The sequence below is a fragment of the Orbicella franksi genome, chromosome 1 (assembly GCF_964199315.1).
Source record: "Orbicella franksi chromosome 1, jaOrbFran1.1, whole genome shotgun sequence".
Lineage (NCBI taxonomy): Eukaryota > Metazoa > Cnidaria > Anthozoa > Scleractinia > Merulinidae > Orbicella > Orbicella franksi.
Window position 1 is genome coordinate 4,480,882 of NC_138145.1, and position 13,380 is coordinate 4,494,261.

Genomic DNA, 13,380 nt, shown 5'->3' on the forward strand with positions numbered 1-13,380 from the left:
TGAGCATACATTAGTTATTCACAACTGTGTTTAGTATTTTCTTGAAATATGAATTTGCAATCTCAAAGTCAGACTCCTTGTTTCTCAATGTTCATCATAGTTTAACTGTAACCCACATATAAGGACCTACTTGATGTTGCTTGGCTAAACAGGTTCACATAATTTTGAGGATTAAAAGGGCAAATTTCTGCCATCGGTTTCTTAAACACAAGGTTCTTACACGCGGGTTTTACTGTATTTTGCTTTTGTTCTCTGTCGAAATAACCAAACAAAAAGAAGCCCTATTCACAACTATTAAAATGAATCTAATAGTTTTATTGAAGAAGGCATTGAAGTCAAGTAACGTTCACGATTTTAAAGTTGTTTTGGATGTTCGCAGTTCTTCGATGAGAAACAGGTCTTCCCCCTCGCGTAGCCAATGACACAAAGATTAAAATAAATAATCCCTGGAGAATTTTCTGCAAAATGAATTGTTTTCTTGAATAAACTGACCCTTCTGAACATTTTGGGGGGGAAACGTAATCCAATGACTAACTTGCATGTATCACTTTCTACTATTCCGCTATTACTTACCACAATGAAGTCCCACTCACAATTTGAAGCGAACTACCTATTAGATCGAATCTATGACAAGGCATTGCAGTCTAATAAACTGAACTTTGACCGATTTAGGTTGAACCGGATGTTTGCAGTGCTAAGCTGAGAAACAAAAAGCTCGATCTGCCTTTCGTAGGTAATGACGCAAAAGCATTTTGTGATCCATGCTTAGAAAACGCTTGAGCCAAAGTTAATAATTCATTTCATTTTGGGGCCTTTGCTTTCTTGAAAGTTAAACCGAAATACGTGACGTTTTGAAAAAGTAATTCAAAATTCTTGTCTTTGTCTTAGACCAGTTTCACATGTATCTGAAATTATAACGATTCGAAGCAAGCACGATGTGCTATATTACTCCTATTTTGGTTGAAAGCAATACTTGTCCGAGACGTACCAGTTGTCGCTATCATAACACCGTTTATTAAATGTGTTCACATTGCTCGTTAAGTCTGAGGAGATCACGGTTCGAAAGTACTCCTAATACTGCTGCGCGCGTGTCACTCCTCATCACTCACGATAATTGTCCTTCTAAGAAAATGGACCAAATACGTTTTACTTAGTGTATTTCTTTGTAATTACCTTGCCTACATAAAACTAGTAAGATATATTGCAGATTGTGGAAAACATTGCATACATAAAAAGTTCTAGGAACTTTCTAGAATCTTAATTTCTTATCGTGTTTTTCGTAAGCACTTTCACTATGAATGACAGTAATCGAAAGTGAGTGATCATATGCCAAAGCTAGGTGAATGGTAGAAACGTCACATACATGAATTGTGGCAAATACGTTTTGAACACATCTATTGACAGAAAAAAATTTTGGTGAAATTAAACAATCACTCTGAGATGAGCTTCCGTCCCTTTTCGAAAGTTTCGTATCTCCAACGGAACAGCTCATCCAACGAAAACCATTTTGTTTAAGTTTCGAGCCATTATTATGACAACATTGAAGCTATACGAAAGATGATTATTGCAAATATCAATATTTGAGAAGTTCATGAGACGTGGTAAAAGTTTCAGTCAAAAAGGCTCTGTCGCGCTTTGTTCCAGTCAAGAAACTCAGTGAGGTAAGACTTGACTGGTCATGAAAAGAATGATTTAATTTGATGTAGTGCTTCACTCGAATTTCCGTGGACAACTTCTAGAGGCTAAGACTCTATTATCTGCCATTCATTATAATATAAATTAAATGATCGTTTATTGCTGCACGATGCGGCGTGAAGCGGGAAAGATCAGCCAGAAAACGTTAATAGGAAACAAAAATCACAAAATAAAACAAAATAAAACTGGGCTTCATTTGCAAACGTTCTGTTTTCCCACGAATTATTCCTGCTCTTCATTGGGCCAATGATGTAAAATCACTGACTTAAATCAATAAATGGGAATGATCTAAGGCACCTCCACGGAGTGGCTATTCTTCCAATGTTTCCGTATCAAAGTGGAAATTGGAAGGTGTGTTTTTTCCCTCATCAATATTTGTATCAGACAAATTGATTAATCCACTCAGGGCAATGATTGAGCGGTTCCTTTGATGCACCATGACCTAGCCGATCTTAGATCCTAAATAACAACCCGCAATCCACCGATAAGGGGCGAACGCTCGACGCGATAGCTTTTCAAAATTTGTTACTACAGCCAATATTACGTATCAACAAATTGATTATTAGATAATCATGTACTACCTTATTGCTATTAATTTGTAACAACATCATCCATAATACTCACAGGTACACCATCAGGCGGTGGTTACCATGATGACGATGAATTTGATCAATCAGCAGCTGTTTTCTCTCGCCCTTTCCCTGGTTCTAGGCTTCATCAGTAGGAATGCAGGACTTCCCGCGGGAGTGGAAGTTAAACAAGTGAAATTCTGTGGTAAGATTTATTCCACTAATTCACCTCGAATCATCCAAAATAACCTCACAACTGCTTCTCTTCTTTTGGGGAGTATAGTTATATCTTGCGTATTTTCGCACCAAATATTCCTTACACCAAGTTAGCTACTTAATTAGATAACTGCCTACTTAACTGGTCTGGCATGCTATGCCAAATAGCGCATAAGCGTTCCATGACACCTCCCCATGCTTCTATTTCCTAGTCTAGCTCATCTGCTTTTTTGCGCTTTCCACGGAAACCCATGCATGTAAAGGCTGTCCCTGCAGGAGTGATGACTCCGGCAGTACCGACTGCGTGTAACAGCCGCCTCCCCGTCTAATTCACGGCGTTTTATCTAAAAAAAGAAAAAAAAACGCCGTAAAAGGTACACAGTCATATCGGCTACATATTCAGTTTAAGGCTTGTTATTTCCGAATATCTTTACAGGTCCGCATGATGAGACAGCGAAGATCAAAATTTCCCCATGGCCTTTCATACCATCTGGGAGAATTGCTAATGTCAGCGTGACATTTACGCCTGGTAAGCTGATATTGAATATATAAATGAGGCATTTCATGATCAAACATTTTGCTGACGAATAAAGTGTTCATCATGAATACTTCTTCCAAGCTAGCTTGCGTTAGGCTTCAAAACGAAAAGACATAGGTAGATCAGAGACATAATAAATTCGTTCGCTCGATCGGACACAGTTTACCATTGTTGGCATCTACGAAACCACTGCGTTTTTGATTCTTAAATGCCTTTAACACCAGTTAACTTTGGATGATGAATAAACGACAATTTTATTAAGCAACTGTTCGGCATTTTGCTTTCTACTTGGCAAAGGCTGCGTAACATTTTTCCTTTAAATCTGCTAAGTTTGAAATAGCTATAATAACGTGTATTATCGTTTGTCTCACGATGTAGTCACTTGAGATGCATAGATCGCGACGTTTCGACTGCTTACTGCTAGTCTTCTTCAGGCGATAAGGTCGACTGATTGCTCGGTATCATTTATATCACAAAGGTCGCTGTGATTGGTGCATTTCGATCCTCCTATTGTTCCATTGTTCCGACGAGTAGCTGTTCCCTCAGTGGTCCGCTGTTGTACCGTTCTCCTGTTGTTGTGTTTTTTGATCGTGGGCATCCATGCTTCAGGTATGGATGCCCATGATCAAAAAACACAACAACAGGAGAACGGTACAACAGCGGACCACTGAGGGAACAGCTACTCGTTGGATGGATGGCATTGTGTCATTTCGCTAATTCAGTATTGCCAAATATCTAATAGTGGTAGACCTAAAACATCACATGTAACAGTGGCTAAACTTATGTTTCTTTCTAATAGCGGTTGACGTTTTTGCTGCCACAATGCAATACGAATTGATAACAGTAAAAGACGGTAAGACTGTAGGAAGAGGAAGGGATAATGCTTGTCCTAAATTTCCAGAGTTATGCAGTTTACCTGCTGGTGGTAAGTATTCAATAAAAATATCCCTATCTATTTTATTTTATTTTTTTTTATACTGGTCACCGATTAATACCAGTCAATCTATATCTTGATCGACTGACCGGTCTTTACCAGGATAAATAAAGTTATTATTATTATTATTATTATTATTATTATTATTATTAATTATTATTATTATTATTATATTCCCCAGGGAAGTTAAAAAAGAGGACGCCAGCGGCCGAGGCTGATATCAGTCTCACGCATACCTCATCGTTATTTACCTCCGAATTTTTTTTTTTTCTCTCGTTTGAGCATAAAACGTTTATGCTGCTCTTTGCGATACCAAATATGGCTTAGGGCGTCAGCTATCCATGTTGCTTTTCGATTAAGTACGTCGCGCAGCAATGAAAGCATTGATGCCAGGAGTATATGACAACTCGAAAACGCAAGGCAAAAGTATTGCTAATTTTCTAATCAAACTGTAGAGCTTCCTAGGCAAGCTATAAACAAGGCAGCCCTACGAAAAATGTATTAAGATAAATACTGAAAGTCAGTATCAAATTAACAAACAGCTTCCATGTTGCCGTGTGTCTAGCGATCTGATCACAGATGGCATTAAAACGTGGTGAGAACAAAAAAGTGGCACACGAGGCGATAGTCGAGTGTTTCACTTACGCTATTACCACATTTTGACGTCCTCTGTAGTCTATAACTTAACTGACGCACGACAACATGTAATGGAAAATTTTATTGTAAAACGTCGTCAAGGAGTCAAACCACTAGAAACAAATCGGGGCCGTGGCAATTTACAGCAATATTATTTTCGTAAAAAAGATGAATAATGTTGAAGCATTAAGACGACATTATACGGCAACATTTTAACCAAAACAAGGTTGATGATATTAACGTACATACTGTTGTCTCCTTTATGGTATTTACGGTCTTAAGATCTAATCCTTTGTGTAAAATTGTCATTGTTATTTTTTTCGTTTTCATAAAAGATCGCTATCCTTTGTTCCTTATTCAGATTTTCCCTAGTCATTTTTTGCAGGCGACCCAGATCAAACACACACTCGCTATAAATAATCATAATAATTAATATTTCTATGGCGCAACTTAGCATGAGGATATGATCAAAATGGCCTCACGAACTGTGTAAAGAAAATGATCAATTAAAATAATTATTTACAATTCTAGTCTAAAGAAAAAGAATAAGCAAACCAAAAAAACAAGTAGAACGAAAACCACCAGTAACTCACTAGTTTTATTGGTACCTCCAACCAGCTACACCAAATGGCTTCGAGTTACATTCTATTTAGTTCCTGGATTGCCTATACTTGTGATCGTCTAGAGTGATTACTTTGTCTTAGTTTTCGTACGCCAGTCGATTGTAAAATGCTTTCGCACGAGAAAAATTCTTCTCGGAGAAGCCTTTTATTAGCTTTTATTTCTCCAACTCTACACACTCAATGTACAAACAACGCGAGAAACGACTAGGTACACTCTAGAAACCGGTTTAACAGGTCAGGCAGAATTGCATGTAGTTGCCTTGGCTGATCACGCGCAATGCACATAACACAGCTTCCATTTGGTTTTCTGTGACGTTTTATTGTGTACTAGCATATCGCTGTACAAGTTTACTTGTATTTTATATCACAAAGTTAAGATGGCTCAAAATAACTTTATGGCGCGCGCAGCCTGAGTTCTAATAGCGCGCATGTGTGTTATAAAAACCCGCGAAATCCCATGAAAAAATGTACACAATGTGTTTGGCATATTTTTGCCTCCTTTTTGAGCGCCGCTTTAAAGCTCATGGGTAATTCTTTTCATCTTCCAACTATCAGAAATTTCTCTCCCTTGGTTACTTCCTCACCTCAGTGTTATGTTTGCGTCACTCCCTCTCGCAGCGCTTGCGATCGAGAAAAATCTCACAACAACGACCGTCGCTTTCAATTCCTCGCAGAGTCCCACAGGGATTTATGTGGCTAGAAGGAGTTTATTCATTTGTTTTGGGCAGCTTTTATACAGAATATGTTGGAGAGGAAACGTCCAGTGCAATTAAAAAACAGGTAGACGGAAAAACACCTAAAACACAGTCCATGAAGATCGATAGTTGAAGTTCCTGACACGTTTGGTCGCGTTTCGTCGTTTAATCTTTTCTCGTTTGGCAAAATTCAAAAGCTAAAACAAAAACAAAACAAAACAAAAAATACTCGAGCAGTTAATTTGCTCAAAGGCGGTATGGTGAAAAAAAACTTTAGTTTGATGGGGACGAGGGAAGAGAGGTACAGCAGTAGTGAAGAACGCGAAGTGCTTCGGTGATAAAAGCTGAGACTTATTTGTTTTGTTTACTTTTTAATTTTCAACCGCACTGTTATGGCCGGCCATGCGAGGTTTGAAATTGAATGAAACCATTACAATCGATCGTTTATACAAATAAAATGATGATGTCAACACCACAGTTGTAATGATGATTTAAGCAACTGCAAATTAGGCATGAAAAAATATTTCTAGACTTGAATGTCCACGAATACATGTAACAAACAACATTAGAGTCATTAGAAAAGAGATATTGATAAGTTAATAAAGATGGTGAATTTTAAGCTCGATAATGAAATGTGAAGGTGAATTAATCAACGTGGGACAAAGATAAGTTAATAAAGATGGTGAATCTTTATTAATCTTTATTAACTTATCACTACTCACGATGAATTCGATAGCGTTGATCCTAGCAGTATGCAGGACACCTGTCATATATGAACTCAAATAAATGACCTTGCTCTCCATGAGTTCTCGTAGCTCAGTGGATAGAGCGCCCGACCGGTGTTCGGGAGGTCATGGGTTCCATTCCTGTCGGGAACTCAAAATTTTTCTTTGTCCTACGCTCGTGTCATGTTGATTAATTCACCTTCACATAGCTAGATATTGAAGCACGTTTATGCAAACTTTACCCGCCTGATTTTGTCATTTTTCTTTTAACCCATAAAGAGGTCAAACGGAAAAAAATATCTTCTATCATCAAAAAAACAAATATTTCGCACTAACAGCCTGAAGGTGACATCGTGTTATTTCCTTGATTGTTCCGCTCGCGTGGACTCGATTGAACGCGTGAAAAACTTCGCGCATGCGTAAACGCGGATCTAGTCAACTCGGAATTTTCCCTCATTTTCCAACTCGTGCGTCTATATTTCCGCTTCTTATCGGTGAAATTTTTTGCAATTCTCCTAGACGTGTAAAAACAATTGACTGCGTATATCAGTACCGATTTTAAATAAAAAATTGTAGGAAGGAAAAAAAATTAAGAAACCAATAGACGAAAAGTAGTGTTTTTCTTTTATCTGCTCGACAGAATTTTTTGAACTTAAATATTTTGAAGATCAATCCAGATAACATCTAATATAGGAGTCTGAAAAGATTTCACCGACCTGATTTCGAAATTAGATTCCAATTTTTAGTGCACAACTAAATGCGTCATATGGTTTCCGTGGTAACAAGTTTTGGGAACAAAATATGATGAAATGAATCTATGATATCTTTTTCATTTCTGTAATAAATTTCATACCGGAATGATGCACCAAACTGTATTTAAAAGAGAATTTGTAAAACTTGTTTGGGTAAATGAAAACTATTTCGAGCCACCTCAAGCGCGCTATATCCGATTGGGAGTTGAGTAGGTGTATACTCATGTCTGATGTCAAAATAAAACAGAAGGGAAGGAGGGTTGGGAGGAAATGAAAAGAATGATCGTGTGGGATCATTCGGGAGAGTGCCCGGCTAAATACTTAGTAAATATTGGACCGGCAATGGAGCAATATAATTGGTCAAATCGTAACTAAATCAGTCATCTAATATGTTCAGTTTTGACTGTTTTTGCTGTTTTCGTTGTGTTCTCTCTATGCAGGTGTATTTGTTTTTATTTATTTTTTTTTTTTAAGAAAAGTATGTGTGGACGTATTCTGATGTAATGAGAGCATTCCCACCAGGTTTCCAGGTAATTAAAGTATATATCATAAATCAGTGCTCATTTGTAAATTTTGGGAAAAAGCAAAAAAATATAGCGAAGTTAGTTCTACACATTATTGAGCAAATCTGTGAGAATAATATTTCATTCGTCTTTTCTCTCTTAATTTTTTTCCTCGAATTTGCTAGATGACCTTCAGAGGAACACTTCAACTTTTTAACGAAGAGGATATCCTGTTGCTCTGCTGGAAAGCAGTGGTTACGATCCACTAGCAAACAAGCAAGAACCATGTATTTTAATGGCAATACGCCTAAGATAGCTATTTTGGAACAGTAGTTAATCCTTTTAGGTTTTCCGTAGTTTTAATTGAAAAGTAATTTTAAAAAAAGCAATAAAAAGAATAAAGTGGAAATTGGGAAAATGAGAAATGCTGTGGGAACGCGAGCCGATAGGTGAGTGTTTCCACAGTTTCTTCGAGTGTTCCTAACTTTCCACGAGTGCTTTTATACCTCGGTTGAAACACGAAAAGTGTTTTCTATTTCTTCTAGAAAACAACTCAAAGAAAAACGGAAAAGTTGTGACTGCGTTTCTATCGAGTTATAGAAATGCAAATTTCAACCAAAGCGTGCTTCTTTTCTTTGGACTATTTTTCTTTATTTCTTTATTTCTTTTTGTTTTTAAAAAAGGCCTCAGTTACCTGATTGTATGCCGTTCCTTTCAATCTTACAAAGTAGGCAGCTTACTTAAGATGGAGCCACGGAGAGAAATCAAATTGCCTAGTTTAAATGAATATCTTTACTTTGAGATTGACAATTATAGAACGTGATCCATTGAATTTCATTTTCACAGGGCCTTTCTTGCTGTAAAAATACTATATTAAAGACAGCTAATTAAATATGCATAAAATAGTGTCACATCGCCTTTTTTGCATGGGGGCCCCATAACTTGAAGGGAATAAAATATTTTGACGTACTTTTTTCCCAGAATCATCCACTCACAAAATCCAACATTTGCGCCGAGTTTGAGCGAAATCGGTGTTTTGAGCTGTATCACCTCCTGCCTGGTTCTGCCTGGTTTTCTCATGGACACACTCCTAATAAAGTTAATGGCATAGTTAATGTGAGTCACCTGAAAGCATCATATTGTATTAATTCTGGCTGGCCTCAGTATTCAGCAAATTGCACATTGAAACCACCCCTAAACTATTATTATCTATTTCATTAGCAAAGGATATTCATGGTTTCTTGACTTTGAAACTGGAAGATGTTGACCAAAAAAAAAAAATGATGAGCGTGCGAATACAGCTGCAAATAAGACAATCCAGTCCGAGGGATTATTCTAAAGCATCGAAATATGAAACAATTGGAAATTGAAAATTGCACTTACAATTATACTACAACAATAATGTTATTAGCTCTAGATTTTCTTCGGGCTCATCAACTATCGCCTCTTATAGTTCACAACCAGATTTTTCCCCATTCTTATCGGCTTAAATTGATCACGTGACGCGATAGTCTTCATTGACGGTGAGACATTAGAGACTTTTAAATCCACTTTTACCGCAAACGGCAAACGGCTAGGGGTGACGTAACTGGAGCCACACGTCACGTTTGAGGTTTTCGACCAGCGTTTTGAAGGTGAAGAGGTGGGTTCTCACGTAGGTCATTTACTTCAAGCTCTATAGCCTTGGAATCGAATAAAGTAATCCTTTTTCTACAAATTGGTTATAATGTTTTCGGGAAAAGAAGCACTACCTAGCCTTTTGTTATTTTGTTTGTTTGTAGAAAGACACTAGTACTGACCCAAAGTAGAAATCCAATATGGCGGCGGCTTAAGTTGAATGTGTGTTCTTTGACGCTTTATTCCCTTAGAATAAATGCCATAAGAGCCAAAAGAAGAGCCGCAAGAAAATATCAAAAGGAGCAAACAAGGGAAAACTGGGAAAACAAACGTAAGCTGAGAAACGAGGCAACTAGACTTAGAAGAAAAGCAATTAGGGAATACTGGAAAACTCAGTCGACTCTCCTTCAATCCAAGCCAAGCCAGTTCTATAAAACATTCATGCCCTTTATAAGTGCAAAGAAGAAAAAGAATGACAACGATCAACTGAGCCTAATGATTGATAGAAGCTTTTGTCATGATCAACCCAAGATTGCAAATTATTTTTGTAATTACTTTGCCAATATTGCTCATGGGATAGGAAATACTGATGGCACCACTGATGACTCTTTTGTTACACATGCAAGTGTACAGAGTATTATTAACAACCCAACTGGCACAGATATATAACTTCCAGTTCCTGAGAGTAAACAAAGTTGAGTTGGAAACCGCTCTGCAAGGCCTCAATAGTAGTAAAAGTGATGGCTGGGATGGTATCCCGTCAATGGCCCTAAAAATTGGCGCAAGTGAGTTGTCAATACCGCTGACTACGCTATATAATGCTTGTATCTCCAGTTGTGAATGGCCTGCAATGTGGAAGAGAGGTTACTGGGTCCCAGTTTTTAAGAAGGATGACCCTCGACTAAAGGAGAACTATCGACCAATAACTATGCAAGCTACAGTAAACTGAATAAGGTCTTTGAACAGTTACTCAGTAAACAATGAAGCCATACCTTTGAGGGTAGGTTTAGTGATAAACTAACTGCATACAGGAAAAGAAATGGTTGCGAAACCGCCCTGCTGTCGTTAATTGAGAATTGGAAGAAAGCTTTGGATGAGCGCAAAATCGTCGGAGTCCTCTCCACCGATATGTGTAAGGCTTTTGATTCCTTGTACCAAACTCTCATGTTAGCAAAATTTAAAGCTTACGGTGTAAGCGACAATAGTGTCAAGCTACTTGACTCTTATTTCACTGTAGAGTTAAACTGGGTGGGAAAAGGTGTCCAGGGGATGCCCTCAGGGATCAGCATTTGGGCCACTGCTGTGGAACATTTATCAGAATGATCTTACTCATGATATCGGCGTAAACCTTAACATGTATCCAGATGATCATCAGTTTTATCCTATGAGCAGTGACATAGAGGTTGTTAATGATAATCTTACACAAAGTGCTATAGAAGCTTCGCAATGGTATACTTCTAATTTCCTTAAAGGCAACCTTGATAAGTATAGAATCCTCATGCTTGGTAGCAAACTAGACAATAATATCAATATAGTCATGGACGATAAAGTCGTAACATCTACTGACTGCTTAGAATTAATTGGGTTATCTATAGATAGGCACCTTCGATCTGATGAGCATACAAGTAAAATCTATAAGAAAAGCAGTCAGCGTGTAGGAGTCCTGATGCGACTCAGAAACTTAATACCACTGGTACTAAGCTACAACTATTTAAAGCTGCTATTCTTCTCTATTTAATTTATTCGCACCTTGTTTGGCACTTCTGTCGTGTTAGCGACAGTAGAAAATTAGAGCGTTTACAAGAAAGGGCACTCAGAGCTATTTATTGCGACAGATCATCAAGTTATAATAAATTACTGAGTATGGCTAATCTGTGCACCCTGCGTAACAGACGGTTACAGGATATGGCTGTTCTCATGTACAAGACAAAAAACGACATTTGTCCGAAATATATTGCAGACCTCTTCCATATGACAGACACCAAGTATTCACTGAGAAACAAGGAATTCGCCATGCCAAGATTTAACACGACTACATATGGCAAGCATTCCATCAGATACATTGGCCCAAAGTTATTAACCAAAAATATAAGAGACCTTCCTGCATTATCTGTATTTAGGCAGCGTATTAGAAAGTTTGATTTAAATTCCTTACTGGCTGATGCTCATTGTTCTGATTGTATTTTATGTCGTACATGATAGACACTAGTATTTTAAATAGTTGTAATAGTTGTAAATAGTTCTAAGCCACACTCAACAATCATGCACATGTAAATTATCTCATTAATTTCATTCTCGTTTTGTAAATTGTAAATAGCTTTATTAATTTTAATTTATTTATAGTGTCCCCATTTAGTGGTTATTTACTGCTATTTTAGTTTGACACTTAAATAAGGGTATTCATTTATTCATTCATTCATTCAAAGCTACCCATGGCACAATTTTATAATTTCGAGATGCTATGACAGAAGGATTTCTATTCGCTCCAATTTACTCCAATCTAAATCGACTAACGTAGAACGGCGAAGCTGATTTCCGTTTCTTAAACGGTCAATGCGATTTATGTGATTCTTAACGGTCGATGCCACCATTGGTAACCGAGCCTTTCGGACTGGACGATGCCATATCTGCTTTAGTTTAGGCCTGGACAAGGTAAAAACTGGTTATAATTTGTTGATGGAGTAAAAACGCACTCACCAATTGCTTAACTGTTCATGAACTGTTCATATATGAATTTTTTCATATAAACTTCACATCATTAACTGTTCATATTAACACTGGTTTGCTTGTGGTTAGCTTTTATTTGATGGTTGGGGCAACTCTACCATTAATATTTAAAAAAGTCACGTTTTATAATTAAATTTTGCGGGGAAATGACGAATCAACCTGTTAGTGTATTGTTTTAAGAGGGATGTTATGAAACAGAGGTTCCGCGTTCGATACTGGGCGGCTACTTACAAATTTTGTTTTTTCTTTAATTTAGTAGAGAAAAATTCCTTGATAGGTAAAAACATTTCTTAGTGTCGCAAAAATGGCATCGATCGTTCACGAAACGGACAAGTGCAACGGCGAAAGGAAAACGTTCCACTTTAAACTGCGGTTAGACGTTTGCGGTAAACGTAGTGCCCGTCGGAGGAAAACACGTGGTGGATAGTACTCGTACGTGAATTTTTTTTCCATAAACAAGCGGGTTGAAATAAAATATATGTTTGGTGAACAATACAGGCAATAGAGTGTTTATGTCTCGGCATTGGAATTTTTCCCTCGAAGCTTCAAATTTCCCCGGGGCAACTATCAGCCGATAGTTCCTCGATTGAAACACTCTGTCGTTGAAATAGAAATCTCGAGCTCATAAACTAATTGGTACACGCAAATACACCTTAATTGTTTAATAGAGACATGACTGAATGGTTGGGAGAACGAGCCCCAGATGAGTGATTCTACGCCACTCTGGAGTTCTCTTAAACGTTTACTCGCGTTTCTATCACCCGATAAATATCCGTTGTGTGTAGTTGGATATGTTGACATTGTTTTGTTGGACTAAAGCGTAAGAGAGAGACGTTCGAAAGCGGAGGGCTAGGTAATATTGCCCCGCGTGCGTCACAGTCATCACGTGCAACTTACTTGCGATAATTCATCTTCTCGGAAAAATGTCGAGATCCCATCTCACTTATTTGTTTGCAGCATCCTTCAAGATAAAAGATATAAAGATGTTCAGAGTTTCGTACGCAACTTAAACAGTTAGCCTGAATAAAGTAATTTTGGTAATTAGCTAGTTAAACAGCTGCGGAAACAAAATATTCACTTACGTACTTGACGTATCATCCCATCATGCGAGTATAATTATACTCGCCCAGTAGGCTTGATAGCCCGGTTA

At 37.7% G+C, this 13,380-nt stretch overlaps 1 protein-coding gene and 1 long non-coding RNA gene across 4 annotated transcripts; one reads left to right on the forward strand and one right to left on the reverse strand.

Annotated features, from left to right (window-relative positions):
- Nucleotides 1–1,557: 1,557 nt before the first annotated feature.
- LOC145486457 (uncharacterized) lies at nucleotides 1,558–9,840 on the forward strand. 2 transcript variants are annotated; one of them, XM_081465139.1, is made up of 6 exons: nucleotides 1,558–1,661; nucleotides 2,322–2,469; nucleotides 2,917–3,009; nucleotides 3,818–3,943; nucleotides 7,824–7,913; nucleotides 9,755–9,840. In XM_081465139.1, the coding sequence occupies exons 2-5, from the start codon at nucleotides 2,346–2,348 to the stop codon at nucleotides 7,880–7,882; spliced, it is 402 nt and encodes a 133-aa protein (XP_081321265.1). In that variant the 5' UTR covers nucleotides 1,558–1,661; nucleotides 2,322–2,345; the 3' UTR covers nucleotides 7,883–7,913; nucleotides 9,755–9,840. The 2 variants fall into 2 exon arrangements, with proteins under 2 accessions (XP_081321265.1, XP_081321261.1); XM_081465135.1 differs by lacking the exon at nucleotides 9,755–9,840 and adding an exon at nucleotides 8,072–8,172 and having other exon boundaries at nucleotides 7,858–7,913.
- On the reverse strand, nucleotides 2,430–13,375 carry LOC145486473 (uncharacterized). 2 transcript variants are annotated; one of them, XR_014049290.1, is made up of 4 exons: nucleotides 13,313–13,375; nucleotides 13,128–13,191; nucleotides 8,857–8,976; nucleotides 2,430–2,824 (listed from the first exon to the last, which is right to left on the reverse strand). It is a non-coding gene; the product is annotated as an uncharacterized LOC145486473 (long non-coding RNA). The 2 variants fall into 2 exon arrangements; XR_014049289.1 differs by lacking the exon at nucleotides 2,430–2,824 and having other exon boundaries at nucleotides 8,760–8,976.
- Nucleotides 13,376–13,380: the final 5 nt, after the last annotated feature.

Coding starts and splice junctions, on each gene's coding strand:
- LOC145486457 (XM_081465135.1), top strand. CDS start 2,346: ATGATGACGATGAATTTGATCAATCAGCAGCTGTTTTCTCTCGCCCTT. Junction 3,010..3,817: donor CAGCGTGACATTTACGCCTG/GTAAGCTGATAT, acceptor TCTTTCTAATAG/CGGTTGACGTTTTTGCTGCC. Junction 3,944..7,857: donor ATGCAGTTTACCTGCTGGTG/GTAAGTATTCAA, acceptor TTTTTTTTTAAG/AAAAGTATGTGTGGACGTAT.